The sequence below is a fragment of the Cuculus canorus genome, chromosome 6 (genome assembly GCF_017976375.1).
Source record: "Cuculus canorus isolate bCucCan1 chromosome 6, bCucCan1.pri, whole genome shotgun sequence".
Classification (NCBI taxonomy): Eukaryota; Metazoa; Chordata; class Aves; order Cuculiformes; family Cuculidae; genus Cuculus; species Cuculus canorus.
The window spans coordinates 13,842,899-13,870,878 of record NC_071406.1 but is presented as its reverse complement, the minus strand read 5'-3'; the positions used below and the strand labels follow the sequence as shown (position 1 = coordinate 13,870,878).

The 27,980-nt window shown below is 42.0% G+C and overlaps 2 protein-coding genes across 18 annotated transcripts in view; one reads left to right on the top strand and one right to left on the bottom strand.

The window, feature by feature from the left end:
- The window catches only part of EPB41L5 (erythrocyte membrane protein band 4.1 like 5), a 57,992-nt gene extending 39,216 nt beyond the window's left edge, over positions 1-18,776 (top strand). For 3 of the 8 annotated variants that reach the window (XM_054069718.1, XM_054069720.1, XM_054069719.1), the window contains 10 exons: positions 6,498-6,664; positions 7,098-7,192; positions 12,617-12,745; positions 13,298-13,359; positions 13,952-14,062; positions 14,622-14,715; positions 15,642-15,719; positions 16,560-16,601; positions 16,991-17,121; positions 17,912-18,776. In XM_054069718.1, the coding sequence (XP_053925693.1) occupies positions 6,498-6,664; positions 7,098-7,192; positions 12,617-12,745; positions 13,298-13,359; positions 13,952-14,062; positions 14,622-14,715; positions 15,642-15,719; positions 16,560-16,601; positions 16,991-17,121; positions 17,912-17,969 (967 nt within the window). In that variant the 3' untranslated portion in view covers positions 17,970-18,776. Of the gene's footprint in view, positions 1-67; positions 1,763-6,497; positions 6,665-7,097; positions 7,193-12,616; positions 12,746-13,297; positions 13,360-13,951; positions 14,063-14,621; positions 14,716-15,641; positions 17,122-17,911 lie in introns of those variants that run through there. The other 5 variants (XM_054069723.1, XM_054069721.1, XM_054069722.1 and 2 more) reach the window with 5 other exon arrangements.
- Positions 18,777-21,534: 2,758 nt separating this feature from the next.
- LOC128852479 (ras guanine nucleotide exchange factor F-like) overlaps positions 21,535-27,980 on the bottom strand; it is a 37,454-nt gene continuing 31,008 nt past the window's right edge. For 8 of the 10 annotated variants that reach the window (XM_054069727.1, XM_054069728.1, XM_054069726.1 and 5 more), the window contains one exon: positions 21,535-27,668. In XM_054069727.1, coding sequence (XP_053925702.1) covers positions 26,981-27,668 — 688 coding nt within the window. In that variant the 3' untranslated portion in view covers positions 21,535-26,980. The remainder of the gene's footprint in view (positions 27,669-27,980) is intronic. The other 2 variants (XM_054069734.1, XM_054069735.1) reach the window with 2 other exon arrangements.

Below are 27,980 nucleotides of genomic sequence, written 5' to 3'. Positions count from 1 at the left end.
TCTCCACCCTCTTTCTCACCCGTGCCTGTTTACTAATTGTACCCCCTCCCACTCCCCAATGATCCAGGCCCTTTGATGCTGCTGACTGCTGTCAACGTGGTGGAAGCCTGTGGGACCCGTGGGCCCCGGCGAGGACCTGCGCTGCGGATGGACAGTACACTGCATTTGTCCATGAGCGCAATGTGAAGAATGCGGGAATGCGTAGCAGTGCTGGTACCTATGCTGTCCAAACCACCATGACCAGTCTCTGAGACGTGGGCCCTGCTGGAGCTGGAGACTGCTTTCTAGCAGAGGCTGGGAAATGACATTTTGAGCTGTCTGTGGGATGAGGACAACGGACCCAAAGCTGACCATAGAGGAGGGGAAAAAGCTTTTATTATGAAGGCTCTGTGTATCGTGCTGTTGATATTTAGCCTTTACAGAAAATATAACGTATAGACCAGAAGCCACCCGTTGCTCTGAAATTAAAAAGAGCATACATATATATGTATATCTTTTTAATTGTGTTAAGGTTTTCCTTAATGATTAAAAGACTTAGTTTTTTTTAAGCTAGGTTTAACTTTGACAGCCATGCGGGAAGCCACATTAGTAATAAAACTGCACGTGAAACCAGTGGCTTATAATATGGTTTCTAAGATCTTGGAGAGATGAAGGGTCTAACTGCCCCTCCTTTGAACCATGGTTATTTAACAGTATCTAAGATAGGTGGTTGATCTGAAAACTAACTTTTTAACAGATCCTCTTCGGAAAAATATTGTTTAGAAATGGATTAGAATTCTTTTAATTTTTTACAAATAAAATTATCAGAACTCTTGAAAAGGCAAAGAGTAATTTTTTTGCTTTCTAGAAAAAAATTCTTTTTGCTGCTGTGCTTCTGTTGAAATGGAACAGAAATATTTCCTGACAAACCCCAGCGTTACCGAATGATTCATGAGGTTAATTGTTAAGCCAGAGGTTAAGACTCCAGCTTCATGGCTCATTGGTGTTCTTGGGGGCCTTTAGCAAGGTGCAGAACTACCTTTACCCTTGAACATTCTGTGTTTGCTGAAGTTATCTGCAGCTCAATTGCGATGTTCTTTTCTTATTTTAAAAAAAGAGGAACGATGTGGTAGAGTGCTTTTAAAAATCACTTTTTTGGATAAAGAAGATGATTGAATGACTTTCAGATTATTTGAATAAGTTTCAAGTTGCCACAGAGCCCAGAAATACACAACCATTGTTTTCAGATATCCAGCCTTGAAGAACCAAGAAGTCTCATCCAGGACAGAACTTAATGTTGCCTGAGATATTTTGGCCTCCTCACCCTTGCATATGACAGGGGGAAAGCGATTCCTGCTGAAGTGTGAGCCTCTCTTTTACAACTTTGCTTAAAAATAAAAAACACAGGATGCGCAAGCTACATATTAAAGATCTGTGGGATGTACAGAAGCAACCACAGCAAGCTGCCATGCTGTGTTTAGGTTTGGATTTTGCAAGGTGGATGTTGTAAACTTCTGAAGTGAAACAAACCTTTTTTTGTCTTATTCATAAAGTTGCATAAGAGTATGCAAACAAAAACAGGTGTTTTAACTTCAAAATATTGTGTAATTTCTGTGTAGGTGAAGGAGAATAAGTCACTAGTGTGAGTGGGGCAATTTGGGGTAGTTTTGTATATAAAATGCAAGAACCTTGTAACAATAACATGTCACTGTTTTATTGCGGAGTTTTAATTTCAGGTGTACTTGTGTAGTGGTCAGGCCACTGGCTGACTCCTCAGCTATCAGTGAAGTTTTGTGTTGCTATCATAGAATTAAAGAGTAATTGGGGTTGGATGATGCCTCTGGAGACCATGTAGTCCGCCTGCATGCTCAAAGCAGGGTCGGGTAGAGCTAGTTGCTCAGGACTATGCCCTATCTGGTTTTGATTATCTCCGGAGTTGGAGATTTCACACGCTCTCCGAGCAACCTGTCTGGTGTTTGGCCAACCTCACAGCAAAGGAGGGGTGGTTTGTTTTTCTTGTGTTTCAGTGGACTCTCCTGTGTTTCAGTTCGTGCCCGTTGCCTTTTGTCCTGTCTCTGGGCTCCTTCGAGAAGAGCCTGGCTGTTGTCTTTTCTCCCCCATCACATTTTTATACACACTTTATTGTAAGATCCTTCTGAGCTTTCTCTCTAGGCTGAACAGTCCTAGCTCTCTCAGCCTCTCTTCTTGTGTCAGATACTTCAGACCTTCTATTGTTTTTGTGGCCCATTGCTGTACTCTCCAATACATAAATGTCTCTCTTGTCTTGGGAAGTCCAGAGGAAGGCACAGCACCGCAGGGTGTCTCATCATTGCTGAGTAGAGGGCTGGGCATCCCAGCTGCCTGCAGTGTGCCGAGTGTCACAGAGTGCCCTGGGATTAACTGCAAGTTTGGTAATTAAAACTGTGGCCAATTTGCAAATTTTTTGTATGGCAGCAGAACTAGTTCAGATGCAGGGGAAGGGAAGCAACTCTGGTTGCCTGAAATCCATCTACATTCATTTATTTTACTATGATATATGTTGTGTGCTTTTGCCAGATGGCTTTGAATCTAGTATATATCCTGAGGCTAGATTTTGCTCTGTGCTGGGCTTATTTTACTGTGACTTCATTGACTTGGGGAGAATTATTATCATGGTTTCCACTAGGGTAAGTGACAGCTCTCAATAGCAGATGGGAGAAGTTGTACCACACTAGTACCAACACCACCTGGCTCCTAGGTCATGTGCTGTAGGAATAGCATTGAGGAAACACATGGATGTCTTTCTAAACAGTATGGTGGTGACAGATCTTTGCTTAATACCCACAAAGGTTTTGCAGCCAGCACCTTTTCCTAAAGGAGTTTCCCTTCCTGTAGTGTTGACGTGTATATTACGATGTGTCAGGATTTGGAAATAGCTTCAAACAAATGAGAGACAACAAAAGTCTTGGAATGTGGGACTCTGCTTACTTGACTGGAAACTGAATGCATGTGAACAGTCTCCATGTGTAGGATCACACATCTCTGGAATTTTTTCTTGTGCTTTCCTCACTTTAAAAGGAAAAGGAAGTTCTTTTTTTTCCTGAATATTTTGCATTTTTGTTTAGGCAAAAAAAAGAAAAAAAAAGTCTGTAAAGGTGACAGGCTTAATCTTGCCTTCAGGTACAACATTGAATACCCCCAAATGAGGGAATGAACAAAGAATTTCATAGTGTGGTACTACTGTGCAGAGTCAGTGTGAGAAACTATTCTGTGTCACTGCCAGTTTGAAAAGATAAATTAGATTGCCTGGTGTTCCATGCTATTTCAAGTTACATTACTTGCAAAAGAATTTTCTTTTGCAGCGGACTCTGGTAGTTACTGTATTTCCAGATTGTAGTTCACAAATTAGAATGAGGTATTGTTTTGTTTTGCAACTAAGAAATTAAAGTGTACTCTTTGTAACTGAGCTTTCTCAGTCACATTATGGGGTGTGTGCTCCATGTGACACACTGATAGCAATATGTTGTCAGATGGAGAAAAAGAAATAAGGCAGTAGCTAACTCCCTTAACTGTGGGAGTTCCCTGAGCATGTAACAGTTTCTCTGTGATTTATTAATGGGTTGACAAATCTTCCCATGCACTAAAAGCCTTTGATTATTCCTAGATTCATAATTATTTGCATGGCTTGAATTCCTGGTATCATTTAGCAGCTTTTCCCTGAGAATATACGTGGATTGAAGTTGATTCCAGAGACACAAAGCCTGGCACTTACTACTATGGAAAGTTTGAATATTCCTTTGTATGTGGGTAAATACAGGAATGTAGAAAGCTCATTTCATTCTTGAGTACTACACACTGACTGTCATAGAAGTCCTGATTTTCCTGGGAAGCCTTCTATTATTTCCCTTATGATTGGTATGACAGTTCATCAGTGTTTTGCACGAGAAGTCAGAAATTCTATGCAGTGATGAAAATCGTATAATGTGCTTTTTGCTTCCATAGCCTGGCCATTTATGAAGCCTGCATGGCAGACTTCCTGCTTGTGCTCAGAAGATGGTGAAGAATCTGGGTGGCCTTGAACAATGTAATGCTCTTCAGGGAAACTGTCTTTTGTGCCTGCAAATTTCAGTGGCTGAGAGTCTCCCTAGTATGACTTTCCTCTTGTGACTGCCTGTCTCAGGGTGGCTGAGTAGGTGTTCCAGTGGGTCTGAAGGCAAAATGGGATCAGTTCCTACTTGAATCTTGGTTTAGGAGTCTTCTCTTGAGCCTGCCTAAAATTTCTGTATTTTCTCTGAGGCTCTGCTGTGATGCAGGGTTTAAGCTGCAGGGACTCATCCCAGTTGTCCTTGCTACCTCACCCAGTGTTCCATCCTGTGGCATGAAAGGCAATAAGGTTTTCTATGAACTTTCCTCACGATCATGTAAGTGGTACACTGCTTTTGGAGTAGCACTAGGCATTGAGTGTGCCACTCGAATAGGCCACCAGATTTCAAGACCGCCCTTATCTTTAGCGGGCAGGTCTTTGAAGCAACTCTTTTCTGTCTAGGAAATGGTAATGCAGTTGTCCTAGGGAAGGCTGGTGTGATTATCCTAGCAGTTTTCTAATGAAGGTAAATTACATTTTTTACTTACTTTCTCTCCACCGTGCTACAATGCTAAGGAAAGTATTAGAAGATTACAGCACAAAGAAGTGTTACTGGTGCTCCACACCTCTCTTATGTGGAGTTCTTTGGAGCTTATACGTAGTTCCTTCAATATGTCATGGCATCCATGCTTCTTTGTGCTGCAGGCAAAACCTGAACTTCTTATACTGGTTCTCACATTAAACACTTGGGAGGGTCTTTAAAGAAAACTGTCAGAAAATAGGAAGAAAATTGTTGACTTCACATGAAGATTATAAAACATTATTACTCTCATGTGTAGGCATCCTCTGATAGTGAGGTACGGAATTCAGTCTCTCTCTCTTTGTTGCCTGACTAGAAAGAACATTTATTCCTCTCCATTACTTATTGAAATTCTCTATATCCATTATGCCCCCTTTACAACACTCTCAGCTGCTTGCCATTTCCTTTTAGAAGTTCGGAGAGAGGCTATACAGCAGATAGAAGAGTTTCCTATTATTTGCTTTGCTAGTAGCTTCTTATTCCACTGCTTTAAGAAAATCAAGCAAGTGACCTCAGTTTGCCTCACAGCAATTAATTGTCTTAAGATGATTCATACATTATTAGCACTGAAATAATGATATCCTATAATCTGTTTCAGAGGTATATATTTAACCTTGGCAGGATTCTTTTGGGTGCTTGAGCTGGAGGGAGAAGTTTTTTCCTGGAGCCTCTAGTGACCACAGGGTACCGATTCCAAATTCCAGGGGCTGGAGGGAGACATGGGGCATTAACCTTGGTAGTTACAAGGAAGAAGGTGGTCTAAAGTTTTGAGTAGGATGCATCTCTGTCCATGCATAAGGGTAAGTTCTGTTGTGGTGGGTACTTGCTTGGTATCATTGTTCTTGTATTTGGGACAGGATCAAGCGATAGGATTTTTCTTCTTAAACCAATGTTGCAACCAGATTGTATGTAAGTATGACTGTTGATTGAAATGGGCGATGATCAAGCTGCACTTGTGTGCATAGGTTGTCTCATTAAGCACCATGTTCTGCAGCATTTGTTGTTTCCTTATTGTTACAGTATGCAGTTAGGATGGCTTCAGCTGTTTGTGAACTTTGAAGAGATGGAGATTCCTGACTATTTGCACAATATAAGCATCATCATATAACTGCTTTTTTTGTAGTTGGTTTTCTATTTTCGTTGTCAATACAAATGGTATGGCAAAATAAAAAGGAGACATTTCCATTAGAAAGCAGAGGAGGTGAAACAGGTGATCCTAACAGGGCACAGAGTATGTGCTGCGTTTCCCTTCATGTATTGTGACTGCTAAAGTTTCATTCATGTCTATACTCAAGTTAATAAAACTGAAAATAGCTATAGGTATGCCCAACCATCATGTAGTGTCAATGCAGACCTCTGCAGTGCACCCTTCTGCTCTTTGTCCTGCTTACAAGTGTTGCGTGAAGTGCTGTACAAATAGCTTTGTGTGAACAGGATCAACTTTCCTCCTCCTAACTTTTCTGTTTCTTGTGTAAAAATCCTAACCTGTACCTTGAGTTTGTTAGAAAAACTTCAGGTTTGTTTTTTTTCGAAAAAGAGTGGATAATGGATGAAAACTTCCCTCTTTCTCCTTTCACTTTTTTCACTGCTGTGTGATGAAGCAGCAGGCAGCGTGGACCTGTTCTGTTATGAAGTCACTTCTACACACATGAAATGTTGCTCTCCCGTTTTTTTTCATTTAAAACCATTGTCTGTTAGTTACCTGAAATAGTTTTTACAGAACGTGCATGGTTACCAGAAGACAGCTTGATAAAATAAATTTGTGTGTGTGTCTCTGTGTGTGTCTGTGTGTGTGTGTTTTAAAAGCATTTTCTTGTTACAGGAAGAGTGGTAACATGATTCTGCGTATCTCTGCCCATCTTTCTGCCTTTGCAGTGTACCTCTTGTTGATTTGCTAGACAGCACAGAGTTGCCAGAAACTTGTGTTGATGATGCCATCAGCCGTCCAGTTGTTGGCTTGGCAACAGGAGATTCGGAAGAGGCTGTTAGTTGCTCTCATCGTAGCACAAAGGAAACTGCTGCTGAAAAAGCCGACTCTGATCGTAAGCAAGCTACAGATTTTCTCCCTATTATTATCATGTGTGGGGTCAAAGTTAATTGATTAGACTGTTAGGAGGTTGTTTCCTTACAAAAATCCACAAGTGATTTTGAATGTGCCCTGGGATCATATGCATGAGGACAATTTTCCCCACACTGGGACAACAGTCAGCTCTCCCCATTTCAGCTGAAGGCAGCTTATTTGCTCGTTCACTCTGAGGATGGCTGGGTAAATGAAGTTGCAGGAGTGCGGAATGTTGGGGTTAAGTACATACGATCTGTAGGCTTGAACGTTGCATTGAAGGTCAAGCACGTAGCTTATGCGTCCCTGTGCTTTTTTCCATGACTTTAAAACCTTATAATTAGTGTTTAGGAAGAATAAAAGTTATAAGTCAAATAACTCCACAGCAAAGATGATATCTTTTCTGTCTTTTTCAGCATTTGAAGACACGTTCCTAAAACTGAAAGAGTTGGAGATAGAACACAGCAGCCCCGTGCCAACTGAGCGTCCCAATGTAAACATAAATGTGCAGGTACTTGGGCTACATTCCTTCTGGCAGGGTTGTTGAGTTTTGTCCAGATCATTTTGAAAAGTCTTCCACTTACCTTGGGCTATTGGCTAGATTTTTAAGAAAACAAATGAGTAATATCGGAGGAGAATAAAGGAAATGCAAATGGTTTTTTTTATACAGACCTGTGTGTGAGAGGGCAACGAGATAAAGATGCGGGGCAGAGGTGCATGTGCACGTATGCAGACTGCAGCTTGGTGAAACATTCTAAAATCAATGGAAGTAGAAGGCATAAATGCTTGAAATGTCCCTCAGTTGCCTGTGTCTGTAAGTTACTAGCTGTCCCGTGTTGTATAGTTCACCCTCTGTTTTGAGGGGGTGAGCTGCTTTCCTGGTGTTTCTCAGTTGCCTTTGTGGTAACCTTCCCACAATGTTTCAAGGTTTTGTTTTGAGTCAAAGTTGCTCACGTTCTGTCCCTCCTGTTAAGTAGCCAGCTTTTACCTGCTCTCTGAAGCAGGCGTCAACGCTCCAGGTGTTTACATAGAGAGGAGTGATGTGGTTTGATATAGTGCTCTTAAAAATGGTTTTGAGCAAGTGAGGTTGCATTTTCACAGGCAGATGAGCCAAAAGTATGAGCTTCAGTGCCCTGGACGGGGTGAGGGCTGTCTTCTCCCTTGCTCCTCTGTTCTTCCTTCCCTGGCTTCTTTCTCTCTTCTGTCACCTCCAAGAATCATTGCCTGTTTCAGTGAACCAATGTAGCCTACAAAATGGCAAACAAAGTATTTTTTTTCCTTTTATGTTTTGAACTTTTTGTTAAGGTATTGGAGTTTTATTATTTTTTGTTTGGTTTGGTTTTAAGTTGTTAAATAGTGAATTAAATAGGTTCATGGGAGGAGTTAAGGAAATGGCAGAGCCATAATGAAAAAAGGCAGTGTTGCTAGAAGGGATGTAGAGGACAGGATCCTCCCTTACAACAGCAGTGAACTTCCATAGATTGACCAGTTATCAGACAACTGCACCCGTGCAGGATATTCTTTTTTTAATGAGCTTTAAAATATTTTGAATTTAGATTTCCCTTACTCTGCTTCCTGTGGTGTAAAAGCTTTAGGTGTTTTATTGCATTTTGAACAAGCTGAGAGAGTAAACACCTGGAATTGTTATTTCTGTACTGCTCTCTCTTGCAGGATGGTGCAAGGATTTAAGTGAATCAGCTATGACTTTTCTTGCTCCCTCAATAGTAGAATGAACCAGGTGCCCAGAGAGATGTTTAGCAGTGTGTGTTTGGGCTAAGCCCATTCCTGAGCATTTGTTGCCCCTGCTGTGTGAGAGAAGACTGCTTTGGTTTGTTTGGTGATTCAGGCAGTTTGGCTCATGTCCCCTTTAAGCGCTGTTGTCAGGGATGCCTGGTGCACCCCTCTGCCTGGTGAGTGCATCGAAAAGATTACCTAGTCTCTAAGAAGATTAGTCAGGAGCCTAGAGGCCCTGTTATGTCGCAACACTGCCTCCGCATAAGCTAAAGCAAATGAACACAGGTTATTTCAGAATTACCTGTTGTTCTCTGTTTTAGTTCAGACGGGGGGCGGAGGGGAAACATTTAATTGGTTAAACGAAAAGAACAGAGCAAAAATGTTTTAGTGGTTTTTAAATCAAGGCTGATATATGGTAAGCAAGATAAGATACCTGTAGTGAGCTAATCTAACAGACAGCTGCCACTACAGTGCAGTCACAGTTACCCAGCTGCTGTCGTACGAGGTGCTTAGTAACTTTACATATTAGAGGTTACGGATACTGGAGTGATTAGAGAGCAAGAACCTTTGTACAACTGGGAAATATATGATGTATGGATCAACAGTGTGCCAAGATGATGCTTGCTTTGGGTAAAATCTTTTTAGCAGGGCCTGTAGCAATAGGACAAGGAGTTTTAAACTAAAAGAAGTTTAGATAGATATAAGGAAGAATTTTTTTCATGCTTAGGGTGGTGAAACACTGGAACAGGTTGCCCAGGGAGGTGGTAGATACCCCATCTCTGGAAACATTCAAGGTCAGATTGGATGGGGCTCTGAGTGGCCTGATCTAGTTGAAGGTGTCCCTGTTCATTGCAGAGGGGTTGGACTAGGTGACCTGTAAAGGTCCCTTCCAACCCAAACCACTCTATGATTCAATAAAAAGAGACTTCAGCTTTCAAGAAGGAAGTACAAATTGTATTATGAAAATGTAAGGGTAGATCATCAGTGGTTTTCCTCAGGTTCTAAAGATTGGATAAAGCTTTCCGGTCTTTGATCTAGCTTACCAAGAGGGCACTTGGGAGTGTTTGTTTGAAAAGGTAGACAAAGATTAGAGACCATCTCTGTATACTTTAAATTCTTTATGCTTCAAATTGCAAAGACACATAGCTTACAGGAGCACCAAATGAGCACCCCCAGGTGTGAGTAGAGATGAAGATTAATGGTTTGGAAATGAGTTCTGAAAAGGTTGACCTAAGAACAAATACTAAAAACTCTTGTTTCCTGCTTTTGAAAGCTGCTTTAGAAAAAAAACTTTTTCTGCCTATGGCCTTTGTTACTAAATGTACCTATTGCTCTCCTGCTACACCTAGTTCTGCTCTTAATTTACTCATTAAAAAGTATTTATGGCATAATCTGACAGAACAAAATGGGACTGCAATATATCCACTAAAACCTTGCAATGAGCTTGGATCCTGGAGCTTACTTTTACTTCAGATAAACACAGTATTACAGGATGCTTTCTGAAAAGGTGTGATTACAAATTTTAGCATATCTCATCTGCCTTAAGTTTTACCAGTGCATAAGATACTTTCCTATGTAGAAACAGTTCATAAAAGTTTTGGTAAAATGCATTGGGCAAAAGCATTAGCTTTCCGCTTATGAAGGCAGAGCTGCATCCTGAACTCTCTAAGTGACGCTGTCAGATGCCAGGGAACTGCTCACTACAGCTTTGTTAATTAAAAATCTTTAACTGTTTTCTGTCAACGGTCAGAGATGGCCAGCCAGCATCATCTTTACATAGTTCTATACTTGCAATTGATCTATCTTGATTGATTTATTTGATAGGGAAATATTTATCTAGCTATCTGTCTTCTTGTAGTGAAAAAGAGAAATCTTTTTAGAATTAAGAACTGGAAGGGAGGAATGAATGGCTTCATTCTTCATCATTGCTCCCTGCCAAAATCTGTTGGGATGGAAGAATGCGACTTTGTCCTTTCCCAGCTTTCAGTAGCACAGTGACCAGATCTGACAAAAAGAGAGCAAACAGCTCTTAACTGCACTGATGCTCCCCTTTCATCAGCTTATGAAGTGAAACGAACAGTAAAAAGTTCACCCTGTTTGGCCATGTTCGAAGTCTGCCCCAGAGTCAGAAATGGTGGTCATTTCTGACAGAGTCAGACATCGTGGTTTTCTTTTTCTTAATTTGTTGTGATCTTTACGTGTGGAAGTGGCTTCAAAATGTGTGTGTATGAGACTCCATCTCTGCAGAAAGTGAATTGCAGTGGTGCCAGAAATGCTGCTCAAAAGCACAAGGCTTTGGGATCACGTACCCTGCTGCTGCCTTTAGTCTTTCCTTTCCTTTCCTTTTTACACTGTGGCTTAGCTCCATGTTTTGATTGAAGAATAAAGTACAAATATAGTTTGCCTGGTACACGGCAAGAGTAAAAATAGCTAGAATATTGACAAACCCCAGCAGCTTTACTGTCTTATATGAACAACTGAAATGTCTGGTAAATTAGACATCTCTGAGATGTTACCAGGAGCCAAATGCTTTCCCATCTAGATACATGCTCTTTCCGTTACAAAACCCAGTAAAACACCAATGTTTTTTTTCAAGTACAAAATAGAAAGGACTGATAAAAATGTGTCTTTAATACTGATGAAAATATCTCCTTGGTGGTACAGAACTTGTACTTTAAAGTATTTCTCGATAGTTGGGAGTCTTAATCGCTATTAGACTGGAGTGACCTAATTAAACTGGTTGTTCAGGCAGGGGAAGCTGAGAGGAAGTTAAACCACATAGTGCTGCTTAAAACACCAGTGTACTGATGTGATCAGTTAAAATAATCGGATTTACTGTATCACTGATACCGGAACAATGCATTAGAAATTCTGTGCCTGGACTGCATCTTGTTCAGTGAGGACCAGTGTAAGGATTTAAGGATTATCACAGCTTGGCACTGTGACCGTGCAAACAGTAATAATTCAGTTTTAATTATTCCAGACTTTTGGCAATTCCTACAGCCTCTCTAAAATGTTTAATTGTTTTGTTAGTCTTCATTAATTATTTGAATGTGCCTCTCAATATCAGCTAGTAATATTCCTTGGTAACTCTGGTTGTGGGTCCTCACACCTTTTTATCTTGACCCTTGAATATTTTGCAAAGTTCGTAGCTGGCTGAGAGCAAAATTTTAAAGTGAGTTCTTCTTTAATCTCACAAGTTCCTACCTGGAATGTGATCTAGAGGAAGACAAGAAGAGGAAATATTTCTCCCCTCTCTAACGACCTGGAAGTTCTCAGTGGCATTTCCAGTGAGCAAAAAAAGCTGAAAGTGGAAGGAGAGCTGTGTGGGTGACAGGGTTTCACCTTTTTTTTAACTTCTCTGCTCTGCTCTCTGTCCCCGCAATGGGCTTTGTGCCCTCTGGACTCACTGCGTGCACTCAGGCATGTTGCAGGAATGCAGCACTTGCCTCCAGGAAAGAACCTGACTTACGAAGCAGCAGTGGCATATGGTGAAGGAAAGCAGGACTCTGTCTCCCCCTGCTGAGTCATAGCCTGAGAAGAAAGGTCACAAGGTTTAGTTTCCACTCAGTTAATTAACTTCTGTCACTAATCAAATAGCAATTAGTAGATCAAATGGTTAATTAACCATTTTATAATTAAGAAATGCAATTCACATAATGAAATATACTGTAGAGAAAAGATATCTCTTTTTGAATTATCTTCAGTATGTATGTGGCTGCCAAGTTTTCTCTGATGTAGTCGGTGATGGGAGAGGTAGCAAATAGCACATTTAACCGTTGTTCTAATTTATAAGTAGATTTTAGGGTAAAAATCTTACCAAATTGCATTTGAGGGTAAATGATCAGCTTGTAGTCAGGCTATACCGATATAATATGATATGATGTCTGCTGCATTAACCTTCTATCCATAAAATAGGCTGCAAATTTAGAGTCCACATTGTTCAGTTCTTGAACACTGTATTCTTAGCACAGCTCTTTGCATCTCCACTCTTTAAGCGTTGTGCTTTTTAACTTTGTTTTGCTGTGACCTTACAACTGAGTTGGAAGGTAAAGGAAAACATTGGGGGTTTTTTATTTTGGTATAACTCTGCTGATTTCTTTCTCACTCGGAGCCTTTTTGTTATTTAGAGATGTTAATAAACTTCAGCCCAGACTTTTCCATGTTAAAACTGCTTCTGATAAAGATTTCTTATGTCTAGGATGAAGTGGTAAAGTTGACAGATAAATGTCTTAACAATGCAATTGAGAGCCCAATTGCAGCAGCAACATGGCTTCCAGCAGATATCAAAAGCAATATTCTGAAGGCCCAGGCAGAAGCAGGGCACAAGGTAAATACTCAACTGATAAGGACTGTGACATTCTTAACTGTTTTATTTCTCTTCAATTGCCTGGTGTTGAAGAAGGTGCCTTGCCAATAAGGGTGCTCCAAGAGCTGAAGCCCAAGGCAGAGTAAGAGAGCCTTTCATCCCTGCTTTACAATAACAGTGATACAGTACTGGAACAGTTGCCTGAGGAGGAATCTCCATCCTTGATGATACTCAATGTGTAACTGGACAAGGCCATGAACAAGGCCTGGTTTGAGTGGTTATTGAGACAGGTCACCTCCAAAGGTTGCCTTCTAACCAAGAAATTATTCTGTGATTCTGTGACTAAGGCTATACTTCTGGCATGTTCTAGTAAGTTCTGTAGCAAATGGTGTATTATTTGGCTCTGTTGGTGCATTATTTATATTTCTGCACTGAAGTTTTCACATAGAACTGATGTTTTAAGCCCCTGGGCAGCAGATGAACAGCACGCTTCCATGTTAGGAGGGAGACATTTGGCCCTTCTGTGAATTTTGGAACTGACACAAATTTATATCTTTGTTTTTTTCCTCTCAGTTTGTAAGAGAAGACAGCCTGACAGGTATCAAGAATTCCAATATTCAGGATGCTGTTACCAGGTACTGAATAGATTTGCAAGAAATGCGTGATCTAGTTAGCCAAGTACCGCACTGAGAACCTGCAGTTCACTGTAGTCTTTCAGTGGCTCAGTGATCATTGTATTTTACATTGTATAATGTAGCTTAATGTGAATGTGAGGTGGTTATAAAATGAAAGCCAGCAAGCACTAGAGTTGTTAAATTTTATTATATCCAAGGTAATACAGATTTCTCCAACTGCACCTTCAATTGATACTGTTATTTCTAACCCATGAACAACTTGAATGTGGGCAGAGGGGCTGGGTCTGTGTATAGTAGCTGTTTTGCAGTGGAGAAGAAGAATTGTATAAAAAAACCTGATACTGGCAGTTGATTTCATGAGAATGACTTGATCTCAAATGATTGCTGGTTCCAGTGGGATTTCAGGCATTGAAAAATATAAAGGATTACAACATATAATTTCTTGCTCTTGAATTTGAGCATGTGTCAGACCTCAGAGAGTGTATGGGGATATTGAATGAAATGTACACCTAGCAAAAATACTCTGTAAAAGTGATTCATGAAGAGCTTTTTGTGGATGGTTATATCTGATTTTTGTTTCGTTTTGTACCAGGAACGTTCTTCCGTTAGGCAAAACACAGAGTATTCCCCCAGCAACCATTCCAGTATTTCAAGACCCACGAGAGCTCCTGAAAGCTATCCCTGCCTCAAACACCTTTGTTCCGTAAGTGATTCAGGAGAAACGTGTTTCCTGGTGTATGGGAACCACATGGAGATGATGATAAACAGGTTTGAACATATGAGGAAGAGTTGCTGAGCAGTTAGGCTACATCTAATTAAGCAAGTTTACCGATGCATCTTTAATCACTGTTGCAGCAGTTAATCAGTGTAGGCCAGGCCTTGGGGTGAGTATCCTAGCAAGCAGTAAGCACCTCTCTCTCATCTTCTGAAATATCTGACAGCCTGCTGCCCCTGGCTGCAAAGAGGAAGATAAGAGGTTGGCAGGGAAGGCTTCAGGCAAATTAGAAACAAGGGCTGAAGAATCTATTTTGAGATAGAAGACATTGATAGTGTTGGATCTACACGTAGCTGTAGGTGAAACTATGACAGAGCGCAGTAATCTGCAGAGGTAGTTGGAAGGCATTTACTTCAACTTACAAACATCACTCTTTTGTCTGCCTCGCGTGGAACTGTTGTGGGATTTTTGGGTTGAGCTGTCAGGGAAGTAGCACTGCTTCCTGCTATCCAGGCAGTGCGCTGATGAGGATGTTTTCTCCTTTCAGTAACGCTCTAAATGAGGACTATGCTGCCTCTAACCAGGAGGACCTGCTGATTCCAGCTAATCTGGCTCCAGCTGAGGAGGCGGCTGTTCCAAAGGTATCACCACCTGTCAGCCTGGAGGGTTTCTGTGTGTCAATGTTCTGAGCTACTGATGCCTCCAGGCAAGCACAGCAGACCTTGCTGCGTGCCTCTCATATCTCAATGAATACCAGACGCTGGTGAATACCAAAGAGTGCTTTCTGAAGCAGGCAGGGACACTGTACAGATCTATCCAAAGGCCACTTCCAAGTGTCCTTTCAGGTTCTTTGCCTGACACTTATTTTTGTAAACTAGTTGTTTAAAGGGCTGGAGGAGAGACCTTTATATCCCAGTGATTTGATGCTCCAGGAAAGAGACTGCAGGGATGAAATTCTGACATAGGCAATTCCCCTCAAAATAATAACCACAAAGGAAAAAGTTTAAATTTAACTGTTTAATGGTTGTATTATGGTTACCTTAAGGATAAAGGTAATTTTTAACTTAACTCCATGAGATGCGTGTAGCAATTCAGAGGCCAACCTTCCTTTAACCCTCTCCAAAAGAAGAGAGGACTCTTAACACTGGACTCTGTTATTTCAGCAGACTGAAGGGTTATCCTGGATCACTAAAGCAACATGCCCTTTGGCAGTTGTCCCTCCAAACCAGTGTTATGTAGTTGATACCAAAAATTATCAAATTTGTCATCTGAGTTCAATTATTCAGCTCACAGACCTCGCTGACCGTGTCAAATGGCTCAGTACCTCATCTTCATATAGGAGAATGGGACTGTTTCACAGCTTACATGGCAATGACATTGTTTCCAGTACGTGGATGAGAATAAGTGAAATGAAACAGCTATTAGAAAAGATCATTTGGAAAGATTTGAGAAAACAGACCTGGTAAACAGTGGTGTTACATTAAGGACACTGATCTATAACTTGGGAAACCACATGACCTCGCTGGTTATTATTGGGAATTCAATTCAAAATTGATTTATTCCATAGAGCACTCCAGATGACCAGGACGTTTCCTTAACATCATTGACAGAGAATCTAATTGACTTTACAGAAGCCACACCTCGGGTAAATGTATTTCAAACCCAAACTTCTTCCTTCACATATACAGTGGTTTTTACTCATGAACTCTCTTCTGGCTTTAGTATCTGTCCACCAGGCTTGGATCTGCTGCAATAGAGTGAAGCGGTGCTTGACCTGGATCACTGCCCATTTGCCCTTCTACTTATAGGGTTGTAGCTGGCATAAGGTTGTAGACCCTACAGCTTTGTAATGGAAGTGGAGGAACCTAAAGAATTAACTTGCCGCTGTGCCACAATAACCTCTAGTTTTATTTTAGCGGACCTGCAAGTACCAGCCATGCTTATCAGGATTTGGGGTATATATATTATTTCAGAAATTATATGTAAATGTGTATATACACACACAGAGACATATGTAGGTGTGTATGCGTATAAAATTAATACTCAAAAAATGAACTTTTAATACAAATTAGCCTTTTCATATAGATAAATATAATTATCTGTGCCAGCCAAAAAGGAGTCTCATTGCGTGCATCAAAAAGGGGGAAGGAGTAGGACCTTTAAACTGTTCACAGAAGTGCACTCTCTGTTAACTTCGTCCACAAATGGGTTCAGTTGCTGTTTGGGAAAGGAGTGCTGTGTTGAAACTGGTACCAGGGAGTTTCTGTGAGTGAGTGGGTGTTAGGTGTGTGCTGCATGGGTACCGTTTATCTTTTGGTATGAAGTCACATTATCTGTAGCTAATGACTAACGTGGTTCAAAGACTAATGATGGACAAATAGCTGAGATCAGTTTGGGAGGCAATATTGTATTGTATATTGGGAGTATAGTATATTGGGAGGCTACTTCCAGCCTTTTCTAATGAGCATTTGTTTGCTTTTTGTAGGTGTCTTCCCAGCCCATAATAACACCGAGGTGGATAGTGCCAGTGAGTTACTTGACTGTTCCTTAACAACAACCAAACAAAAAACCAAAAGCTTTTGTCATAATTTTTGTCATGATTAAGAACTGGTAGCTCAAGTAAAATATAACAATTTGTAATAATTTGAAAGGCTATACCAGACCAAAACTAAAGCAAACTAATTCACCTGGAGTAAATCGAACAAGATATGTACCCTATTAATAATTAAACTTCATTTTTGCTGCATTACATTGTGGGTAAATGCCATAAAATTTCTTTAAGAACTTAGTGAAGCCCACATTGAAGCTTGATAAATGTTAATTTTTACTGTTACAAATAAGCCATATTGACAAATCAGCCTGTCTTGTCCTGATAGGCTTTTATTTCAGTTTCTTGTTTCATTCTCCCCAATTCAGACTGGGCTGATTTCCAATGGGCCTCTTGGAAATGATGCCGCCTTAGCTATGAGGGCCATCAGAGGCAGCACAGAGGCTCTGTTGTCAGCTGGATTGCCACCATCCCAGCAGACATCGGAAGTCCTTGCAAGGTAATGTCTCCTCGGTGCTCATTTCAGAAGCATGTGGAGGGTGTAATGGAAGCGTGTGCTCTTACTTCCACTTGAATAGTTACAGTGGTCATTATTATATAGTGTGTCTTGCATTGCTGCGCTATGCTTCTGCCTGAGTTTATAGCATTTGAAGTCTTATAAATACATAGAGCGGTTAGCATGTGTGCACCTTAGTATGACATTGTTTGAAGGGTAAGGAAACTTTTTTTTTTCAAGTAAGTAAAGAAACAGAGCACACAAATTTAGCTGGAGTTGGAGGTAAACCATTTGTCATTATAAGTGCTATAAAATCAATGAATTCTTTTAAATTATCATTTCACTTCAGTTTCTTTCCTTATCTGCTGACACCTTTTAGTACTGACCTAAAATTATGGTACAGATTAATTTCCAGAGAAATCTCTTCACAGTGTTTCAGTACCGGTCTGAGGACTGGGCCGGGGGGATGTCCCCTATTTATTTCCAAGCTGTCAGGAGGTCAGACTACAGAATCTATAGAAGCTTTTCCCCTTCCTATTCCATTCTGCCATGCGGGTGAAGCAGAATGATGGCAGTGATCATCAGGTCTTAGTGAACCTCTCATTGCCACCGCTGCACTGTGTGAAGCCGATTCAGTTTGCTCTTCTGTGGGTTTTCCATTGGTCTCATTAAATTATGAGTGGAACAGCTATTAACACTCTTTGGAACAATATTCACCTTTTTCAGTCCTTCATGATAAACCTTTTTTGGAGGAGTGTATTTACAGGGCCTCATTTTATTATTTCCCTTTCAGCCCAGTCACTGAAGACGCTACAATAAGAACAAAATGTTTACTCACCACTGAACTCTAGAAGAAGGAGTTTCTGCACTTCCCACCTTGTAAAAACTCAGAACTTCTAACGTATCTCCAAAGGATCCTTCTGAAAGATTTGCTTGGGATCAAACTTGCTGAACAGGAGTCAGCCACCTCGTTTGCTAGGATCCAGGAAGAGACTTCTACAGTTATTACAATCTAACTGGAATTACAGTCTAATCCAGGATATAAAACCACTTGCACGTTTGATCTTTTCCCTTGGGAGGAGTGAAATGCCACACTGGAGTTAGCTCTTAACATGAGGAACAGAATCTAGTTGTGTTCTACTCACACTGGGTTTAGTCTTTCTTACCCTGTGCTGCCTCTCAAGTGTTAATGGAAAAGCATTCACTGTGATGTTAGATTGTAGTGTGTGAGCACAGAGTCCCCTGACCGCTGTAGATTGATATTAGAAAGATTAGGAGAACTTGTAGGGCCACCTTGTGGCCATGCTATGTATGGTGGCTCACAGTAGCGATGACTTCTCTACCACCAATGACACTTCTGTGTGATTATTCCCTCTCTCTCCTTTGTTTTACCCACGCATGCTCACCATTTTGGCCTTAAACCTCTTAATATTCCTGCACCTCTTTTTATAACAGTACCTGGAAAGAATGAAAATTTAGTCCATCAGTGACCCAACTACGTTGACTGGATTTGAGTTGCTTTTTGCAACCAGAAAAAGGAGGATTAACCTGCCAAACAGCTTATATCATTAGCAGACTATAGCAGAGGTCCCACATTTTGACACTGATGATTTCATTTCCTGTATGACTCAAACACATGCAGTTTAGGCTAAGATATGTATGTTTTAAATGCTGAGGCAGTGAGGTATGAGTACAGTTTATATTTCAGAAACAGCTTACTGGTTAGCTTTGTTGTTGTATAGGATTAGGGAGGAAGAATGTTCTTGTTTCTGTTCATACTGTTTCTGGGCGTTGTTTCCAGATGCTGTGCTTTGGCAGTCCCAGGTGTGTTAGCAGCGTGAGGGTACAGCTTAGATCAGTTCTTAACACCACCTTAAATTCTGTTCGGAGTGTCATCTAATGGTTGTATGTGGAACACAGAATAGAAAAAAATAAGATGAAAACAGGAAAAAAAATTAAAAGTTCCTGTAAGCAGTTCACTTTTTGTAGAAGGAGTGTAGGAGCGCTTTCAAGAGAATGGTCCACAGAGCTGGTGGAGGCCTTTTGGTGCTCAGGTGAAGCACGGGATAGAATACGTAAGAGATTGTTTGAGTCCTGGTCAGCAGGATCCACATGTTGAGATGTAGTGTTGAGCACAGGAACCCTGGGGATGCAGACTGTCTAAAAGGTCAATGCAGACTCAGAGGGAGAAATACAGAAGCCCGATGAGCTCTGCATCTCCTAAGAGGGATGCACAGATGAAACAACTGGGATCTTCCTTATGAACAGGTTTGTACATATGACTGGAGTTGGAGGATGTTTTCGGCGTAGTGCTGCTGTTTATAAATATTTATGTACATGTGGTTCTTAAAAACAGTCTTAAATGTGAAAGTTGGTTCTCAGACCTGCATGCACAACTGCACATCGGCTGCGCACACATCTCAGTGGAGACAAAGATTAGGACCAAACCAGTGTGGGTTGTGCGAGTGAGCTGGTGCACGGCTGGGCTGCTTCTTTCAGACAAGGGTGTTCTTAGTGCTGTGCTTGTGGTCTTGTTTGCAAGATGCTAAATGAGGGCATTAAGGAGGAAGTCATGGTGACATTTCCATGGCCCACTGCCACTCCTCAAAACCCCTGGGGCCTTAATAGAGAAACCTAGAAACCATGGGGACCACCTAGGACTGAGATGCCAGAGTAACGCTGCAGGCAATGATTTCAGCCATTGCCTCGAGAACCCCTCCAGCCAGCGCCCGGAGCCCTGTGCGGGCAGGCTGCCCATGCTGCCAGCCAGGGGAGATGGTGTTCTGAACCAGGTGGAATGTTGCTGCTCACCAGCCCTTCAGCTCTGTTGTTACATCCAGTTGAGTATTGGCTTTTTTTAATACTTCCAAGTCGGAGCCTTATTGCGTCTTAAAATGTAGGAAGTTCTTGATTTGAATATCAAACGTCTTAGTCAGGATTAATGATGCAGTTGCCAGCAGAGTTCCTGCAGGAAAAGGGAAGCTATGGCTGCAACAGTCGGCTGCCTGCACAAAGCCAGGCCTGTGTGGGGAAACTTGGCACTTGCTCTCGATCTGTTTGCTCAGCAGCTGAGCTGGCATTCACCAGCTACATGTGTTGGGGTTGTAAATAGACAGAATGCAGTAGCGTTTTCTTTAAGATATGTTTGATATTTGACTCTTCCCACTGGGTTCAGGAGCTCTGTGAACTGTTAGCTTGAATCCCTCACAAAAATCAAATAACAGAAGCTTACAGCGTTTGCAGTTTTACAGCGTCACATGTTGAATGCCATCCTTAGATCCCTCCCAAGTAATCACACACAGCAAATAGAAGTAAATAACATGTGGCGAGTGCGTCCCCCTGAAATCTAAATGGTTCCAAGGAGCCAACTGCTATTTCAGTGTGGTCGCAATAGTGATCAGAGGGGAAGGTTGTATTTATACACGTGCACACAGATTTCAAAGGGATGAGGTTTTCCTCACTTCTCAGAGGACCAGAAATGTTATTCAAAAGTTCAAAATTTTCAAATGTTATACTGGGCATTTCTGTGAGATTTGGGGCTGCAAACCCAACCCTTTCCAGTGACATTTAATATTTGGAGCAAATTTTCACTCTATTTAACCCAGCACAGCTTATTTAACTATTCCAAATCATGGCTTATATCAGGAGCCCACTGAGGCCAAGGCTGCAGGTAACCTGAACAGCCGCATCACTGCATACCCAAACGTCCTGAAGTTAGACCTCACTGTTCTGCTGTAGATGTTGTATTGTGACCGGCTAACAGGGAAACATAGCATTACTCATCACCTGCATTGTATCAAACCTAAGTAGGTACAACAGTTCCTACAGTTAATGTTGAAAAGTATTAATACCTGTGTGGCACTGAGAAAAAGGGATTTTCTTATTATTGCTATACTATTGATTGATTGGCTCTAAGGTCCAATCATCCTCTGGAAGTTTATTTTTTGGTATTTATTTAAAGAAATTGAGAGATAAAACTTCTGTGTGAATCTGGTGTTGGGATGTTGGCAGGTCTGCCAACCACTCAAGAGCTTTAAGAGTTGTCAGGAATGAGTAAGCAAATGTTATCTTGCAGTCAGTGGAAAAAGGTCAGCTCCTAGGTTTAAAAAGTTCAATTTCTTTTTTCCTAGCAAAGTTCTCCTTACTTCCCTTCCTGATGCCCATCCCAGCCTGTCCTCATGGACTGGCCTGGTGCCCTCTTGCTGTGTGTGCATGCAGAGATGAAGGCTTTTTAACTTTATCTTAAAAAAAAGATAACTTTAAACTAAAACCGTAAGTGATTTGATCTCAAAGTGAAAATCATTTCTCTCCAGTCACAGTCCATGAGCGATCAAAGATTTTACAGAAATCCTAACAGTTATAATAAACAATCCCCATGCTGTATCTCGAACTGATGAATCTCAGGAGATGCAGGAGATGCTGAGTCTTAGGAGGGCATTTCAAGTCCTTCCCATTGAGTCCATCAGGGAGAGTCCAGAGTGTCTGCATGGGCTGAGGACGTGGCAGTGGTCTGATGGGCTTTTGAAACAGGTGCTAAAATGTGGGAGCTGAGGCCCTCTTACGCCTGAGTTACAGGAATCTATTCTTTACTTCAGTGGCAACGGGGTTTAATATTAAGTCATATGACTTAAAATAACTGCTCACCTGGTAATCGGTCATGGCTAATGAATTAGTTTGAATATGTTTTTAAATTTCACATCTACTTTGTTAAAGACAGCGGTGTAAGAGCTGTATTTTGGACAATTTTTTGAGCATTTGAGTTTGGCAAGAAAATCATCAGGACCAGAGAAGAGGTGCTCAGGTGAGCAGCGCGGCTACATCGGGGTCTCTTTCCACAAACCGTTTCCAGCCCTTGCTCATTATCCCTTTGTCTGCACCTCGCTCGCTCCGTGTCTTGAAGCAGAAGTGCACTGTTGGGATCGGCATGGCCTTCATAGACAGCACGGGATATTTTTTTGACATTGTGAACATATTCTGGAACACCCCAAATCTTCTGCAGGTTATATGTTAGCAGGTCTCCTCCACAGCCAGACGGCACTTACAGCGCTGGGCACATAGAGTGTTCGTTTGTCCAGAAAGTGGTAGTGTAGCTACATGGCTGTTGGACACAGTGACATCACAGCTCTCGAATGCAGCTGGACAATCGCAACTTTTATACCAAAAATTGAGAATAATCCATGCTAGTGGCCTTTTGGGGATGCAGATGTCATCCGGGTGGGTTTGCTCGAGTGTCGGCACCATGGCTGTAAGCACAGGGCCCTGCCAGGTGTGCTGAAATTCTGGTAGAGACTGGGTTTCGTTACGTGCTGCACTGTCTTGTCTCAGTATTGAGGAGGGAGATCCAAGTGGTTGGCACAGTCTCTTGAAAGCCAGGATCTGTCACGTGGTGCAGCGAGTGGCTCTGTGCGCCTGCTGCAGTTTCAGCCTCTACGTGGCAGGGAGCCGCAAGATTCTCCTACAAAATTCACCCCTTTTTACTGTGCTCTGCTTCGTAAACACACACATGCACCCCCACCTGTAACTGGACAAACTTATTTTTGAAGTATATAAGAATATTTTTTTAGCTAGATTTTTTTTTTTTGTTAAAGCCACACTAACTACTGTATTTTTACATTTTATATGTAAAGCTCGGCAATAGCTCTTGATGTATAATTTATTTGTTGTTTTTTTATAAAAGGAAGTGGCACCCTCTTGCTTCTGTTTCACAGTAGCGATGTATGAACTGTGTTAGGCACTGCACTGAGATCTGTATTGAAATAGAAACTGTAAATGGGAACAAGAAACTGTGACTTGTAGTCCACTCAACCCAATCTTGAAATGTTTATACTGTAGTTTTGTCTTAAATACACCACATCAGTGCAAAAGTCTCACAGAGTCATCTTTAAGCACCACTGTATTATGCTGGTGTGGTAGTAAAAAACGGGCGGGTTGGCTGGGATGTGGGGCGTGAGAGATGCTCGCGAGGCTGGCGAGCTCTGCACCTTTGAAATCAAAGACAAAGGCGTGTGGCAGACACATTGGAGCGCTCCCTCATGCTCAGCGTGAGCAGCTTCTGATACAAGAGCAGGGTTCCTGGGCTGGGATGAGAGTTGTAAACTTAGTTGGGATGACAAAGCTGCAGGCTGCATTAGAAACTTAATTCGTTGTCAATTACAACGTTGCTTAGGCCGGTATCTAAACTTGCAGACAGATGCTGAAGAATTAAATGATTTCTTTCCAAAAGAGTAGAGATTATCCAGACTGTCAGGTCTTCAGTGGTTTTAAAAATCACTGTTCCGAGCACACCCAGAAAGGACGTTTTGAACTCCTAAGTGTTAATTCCACAAAATATAGACAGAAGAGCATGCCGTTACCTGAGCAATCTTGCTTTTATTTCTAATAAAGGATTGCTTTATGTTTTGAGATGCGGTGTTTCTTTAAAGGAAACTATTTCTTTCCAAAACCTGGCTTTGATGAAATGCTTAAAAGGCAGCAAAGGGCAACCAAAGCATATGGTCATCTTCATTTCTCAACAATTAATAAACTTGGGAAAGTATTAAAAGGAACTGAAATAGTTCCATCCTAATAATGAAGCTTACAGAGAATAAATTTCCCTTGTGGCACTGTTTGCTGCGTAGGTCAAACCGCAGCCCCGCTGAGCCACTGAATTGTTCTTCAGATCCCTTTCTACCTCAAAGCAATGAAACATGTTAGGGTTAGGTATTTTTTTTAATATTTAAATAAATGCACCTCTTCAAATGTCTACATGTTAAAAGAAAATTCCTCTGTGATTCAGGCATTGTTATATTCAGAAAAGTGGTAATTAAAGACAGTTTGTTGAGATAGGTTAATCGATTTGCTCTCCTTTACATAACATTTGGGATACGATAGTGCGTCTTGTGTCTCAGATGAGGTTGTAAAATAAAGCTGCATCCTTTTGCTTTTATTCTATGGACTTTGGCACATCAAATCCACGCAAGCTTCCTTTTTTCCAGAGATACTTTAAAACCAGGTAGCTTCGTGGCAGGCTCTTCAGTCCCTGCCCAGCCAAAATTTAAGTGGTTTGGGTTGGTTTGTTTTGTTTCAAAACAGTTGCCATTAGCTGGAGTGATTCCATTGGTTATTTCGTGCAGGCCACCACAGAGCTTTCACATTGCAGCAGATTTTGGTCGCTCAACTGGGCCTGGGGTGAATTCTCATTAACTGTTACGGTTGTGGAGAAGTATCTCGTGAGCACAACCACAGAGGCGCTCTCCTCCTCTGTGAAAAGGTGACTGTGTTGGATATAAATGTGCCAGGAACATGGGATGAAACTGCTTGAGGTGCACTGGGAACCCTGCTAAGTGTAGTTGGCAGCACTGGTTGAGGTTTGAAAGGGAAGGTGGCCCAGGAAACAACACAGTGGTACAAGCAAGGATTGTGTGCGGAGGGCTGGGTACTGCTGGCAGGTTTCTGGGAGAGCTCCTGAAGTACACATCACGCGTGCCTAGAAGGGACCGAGGTGCCAGGCAGAGGAGCACTCCCACCGCTGAGCAGCTTTACATCTCAAACCTCCTCTTAAAGACCCAGGAGTGGGCCGGCAAGGGGAGAAGTAGCCTCCAGTGGCTTCAGCAAATCTGCTGTAGCACAGATTCCCACTTTCAGGAGTAGAGTTTCCTTCTGTACTCCACAATATTATTGGGGCTTATTGGCCCTGAGCCCCGCCTCTCCCACCACAGCCCCTCCCTGAGTTCCTGCACCCCTTGTGCCCCATACCGGGGCTGGGAACAGCGGCATCGGGACGGTTTGAGAGGCTTAGGATTTCTTAGGTGAAGAAGCAGGCGCTGTGCCGAAGGCGCTGGTGCAGCCACCTGACTTGGCATGCCGACGGAGGCGAGGGGAGGGGAGGAAACGGGGGAGATGGGCAAGTTCTGCAAGCTGCCTTTTCCTCCCTGTGCCAACCCATCGCCTTCGGGCTGGCTCGTGTCCTGCCTGCGTTGGCTCCAAGTAAATGCTAAACCCTTTGTGGGGCTGCCAAAGGGAAGGGAGTTTGGCGGGGAGGAATAAAAGAATGGCAGAGGATGGATGGCATTTTCCTGGGGCTCTTGCATTTCCCCAGGATACCTGTACCTGCCAGGAGGCCTTTGTGAGACTTGGAAAATCACTGGTTTATTGTTGCCATTTCCGGTTATATTTCCTTCCCTCATCACTCCCAGGTAGAAGTTTGGATGTTACAGCAGTGCTTTCGAGATAATGCCAAAACAGACGTGTCGGCAGCAAAAGAAGAGCGTGCTGCTGATTTAGGACTGCAGAGCTCTCTGCCTGCTCAGCCCAAGTGCAGTATGAAGTCCTTTTGAACACATCTCCTTTAACTGGGTGATTCCCTGTTCTTTGAAGAGAAATTCAATACTTGGGCAGCCCTCGAGGCTGGCTGAAGTGCCAAGATATGACTGGGGCTTGCAAGAGCACGGTCTTTATTCAGAAAGGTAAGTGCTTTGTTCATCTTGAAAATGTAAATACATATTTTAAATTCATGAAAGCTCAGAAAAGGAGCACCCGCTGATACAAAGTGCAGCCGGCCTTATTCACATGGCAGCATAGAGTCCTCTCTGTTCCCAAACAAAGGTCACAGAAGGCCCCAATAACACTTAAGCAGCTTTTTGCGAACTCATCTATGATGTTGCTATTGAATTCATGTGACAGCTTCTTGTGAAGAGACGACAAAAGTAGCTGTAAATACTCACTTAAAATTCATTATTCCTATGAAACTTTTGAAAAGTGATCTTTTCAGATATTCCGAAGTATTGAATTACACTTTCCAGTTACTTCAGACATCAGCATCTCTCTTACAGAAAGCTGAAGTTCAGCCAGAAGGCCGGTATCTTAGAAACTCCCATGGAAATAAATGCTTGGAACATTGGACAATATTATCTTTCACAAAAAAGCACTTTTCCAGAAAGAAAAACAAACCATACATGAACTTGGAATTTACTGGTACAGAGGGGTAATGTTATAACAAATACTGCATATGTTGACAAAACAGAGGGAGATGGAGTTGGAAAAGCAGAAATCCCTTTGTGGCTAAAATGTGAGTTACCAGCCAGAACATCTTATGGTTTGTGCCACTCCTGGCAAGCCTTCCTCTTTTTTCCCCTTAACAGAAAGTCAAACCCTTTCAGTCCTGTGTTCAGTCATTGCACAGAGCATTCACTGGGCAACGATGTTGTTCTTCCAGGTGTAACGTACTTCCTCTGGTATGAAGCTGCACATGATCTTCCAGGAGGAACCTGCAGTTTCACTTCCTCAGGTTTAGATGCACTTCCCTGAATGTCTTCTAGATTTCACTTGCTCATTTGTCTGTTGGGTTTCTTCCTCGTCATGGCCATCTCATATTGCAAATACATTGTGCCAAGAACACTCTTTCAAGAAAACAGTATCTTAAAAATCTCAGAAAATACTGCTATTATGATTCATCATGTCCCTCAAACGTGACCATAACATGCACAAACTCAAGTATTAAATAGTTTCACGGGTACGTATTTCCTTCTTATGCCAGTGCAAAATGAGTCTGAATGGCAGTTATGGAGTCAGTTGGGGTTCCCTGATTTTCAAGGCAGCATCAGCCCCTCTAATCTGAGGGGACAGTAAGTGACCAAGAGGGAAAGTAACAAAAAGAGCAGCATTCTAACAGCTCTTTTCAGAAAGCGCGACTTACATGCAAGTTGTGACATACAGTTATGTCAGGTTTTGTTCGCATCATAAAAATCTGTTCACAGCGAGTATGAGAAGGTTTAATATTTTTCCCCAGTGTGCCGGCAGGAAAGTGAAGATGGCAGCAAGCAGTTGGTTTACCACCTACTGGCACACTGGTGGATATTTATTCTTTCACTTGCAATCAAAGCCATCACAAGCTAACAAACTCCATTTCCCAGAATGAGATCTCGGAGAAGCTGGACAAAGGTTTACCCCCAATGAGCAGCAGCACGTTGGTGTCACTGCTAGCTTCATCCGCTGCAGTCATGTGCTGACAGTCGGTTCCCTCCTTTTCTCCCTCCATCTGAGCAGCCGAAGTCTCTCTCTCTGAAGAGACAAACAGACGGGGAGACTTGTCCTGTGACAAAATGCCTGTTGCTCTGTTTGAGTCTCGCTCTGCCTCTGAAGTGGTTTGAAATACACAAAAGCCCCCTGGCTCCAGCGGCAAGCTAAAGGTTTTCATTTCAATTGCGTTGCTTTCCTCGTTGCTGAACGTTCGGTATGCAGGCTGTTGGCGGAAGTAGGTGCAAAAGCGAGTGTGCTTTGGGATGGTCACCAGCGGGTGATGGCCCTTCTGCTTACTCTTCCAATGGCTGGGGAATGTATTAGTGAAATCTGAGGTAGTTTGGAAATCAACACCAATTCCTAAGAGGCAGTGATGCATTTTAGGAGAAAAGTTTGCCTTTGTAGTATCAGTAAGCTTCTTCCATGTCTGTGTATGGAAATGATACTTCCAGAGGTCATCAGTAGGACTGGAATTTGAAATCCCTCCACCAAAAATCAGCATAGAGTCTTTGAAGACTACTGAAGCATGACCTACCACTGGAGGAGGTCCTTGGCTACGTGTGAGAGAAACCATCAGTTAAGGGCAGATCAACAAGAAACTTGCACTGATTTTAGCTTCTATTTTCCTTTTGACTCAAAAGAATGACTTCTAAACAGCTGCACTGGGACATCAAAATTACGCTGCTGACAGCTGCATCAACGCGTTGCTGACAGCACTTCCAAACAAAGCCAACTGGAGCCCCAGGGATGGCAGCAGTACTGTGTCTTGATCTGAAAAATTCCTACAATCGCCAAAAGGGAAACATCTCCCTCTCTGCCTGCTTGCACTATCAAATGGTAAGATTAATCCTTTCTGTCTGTGTTAA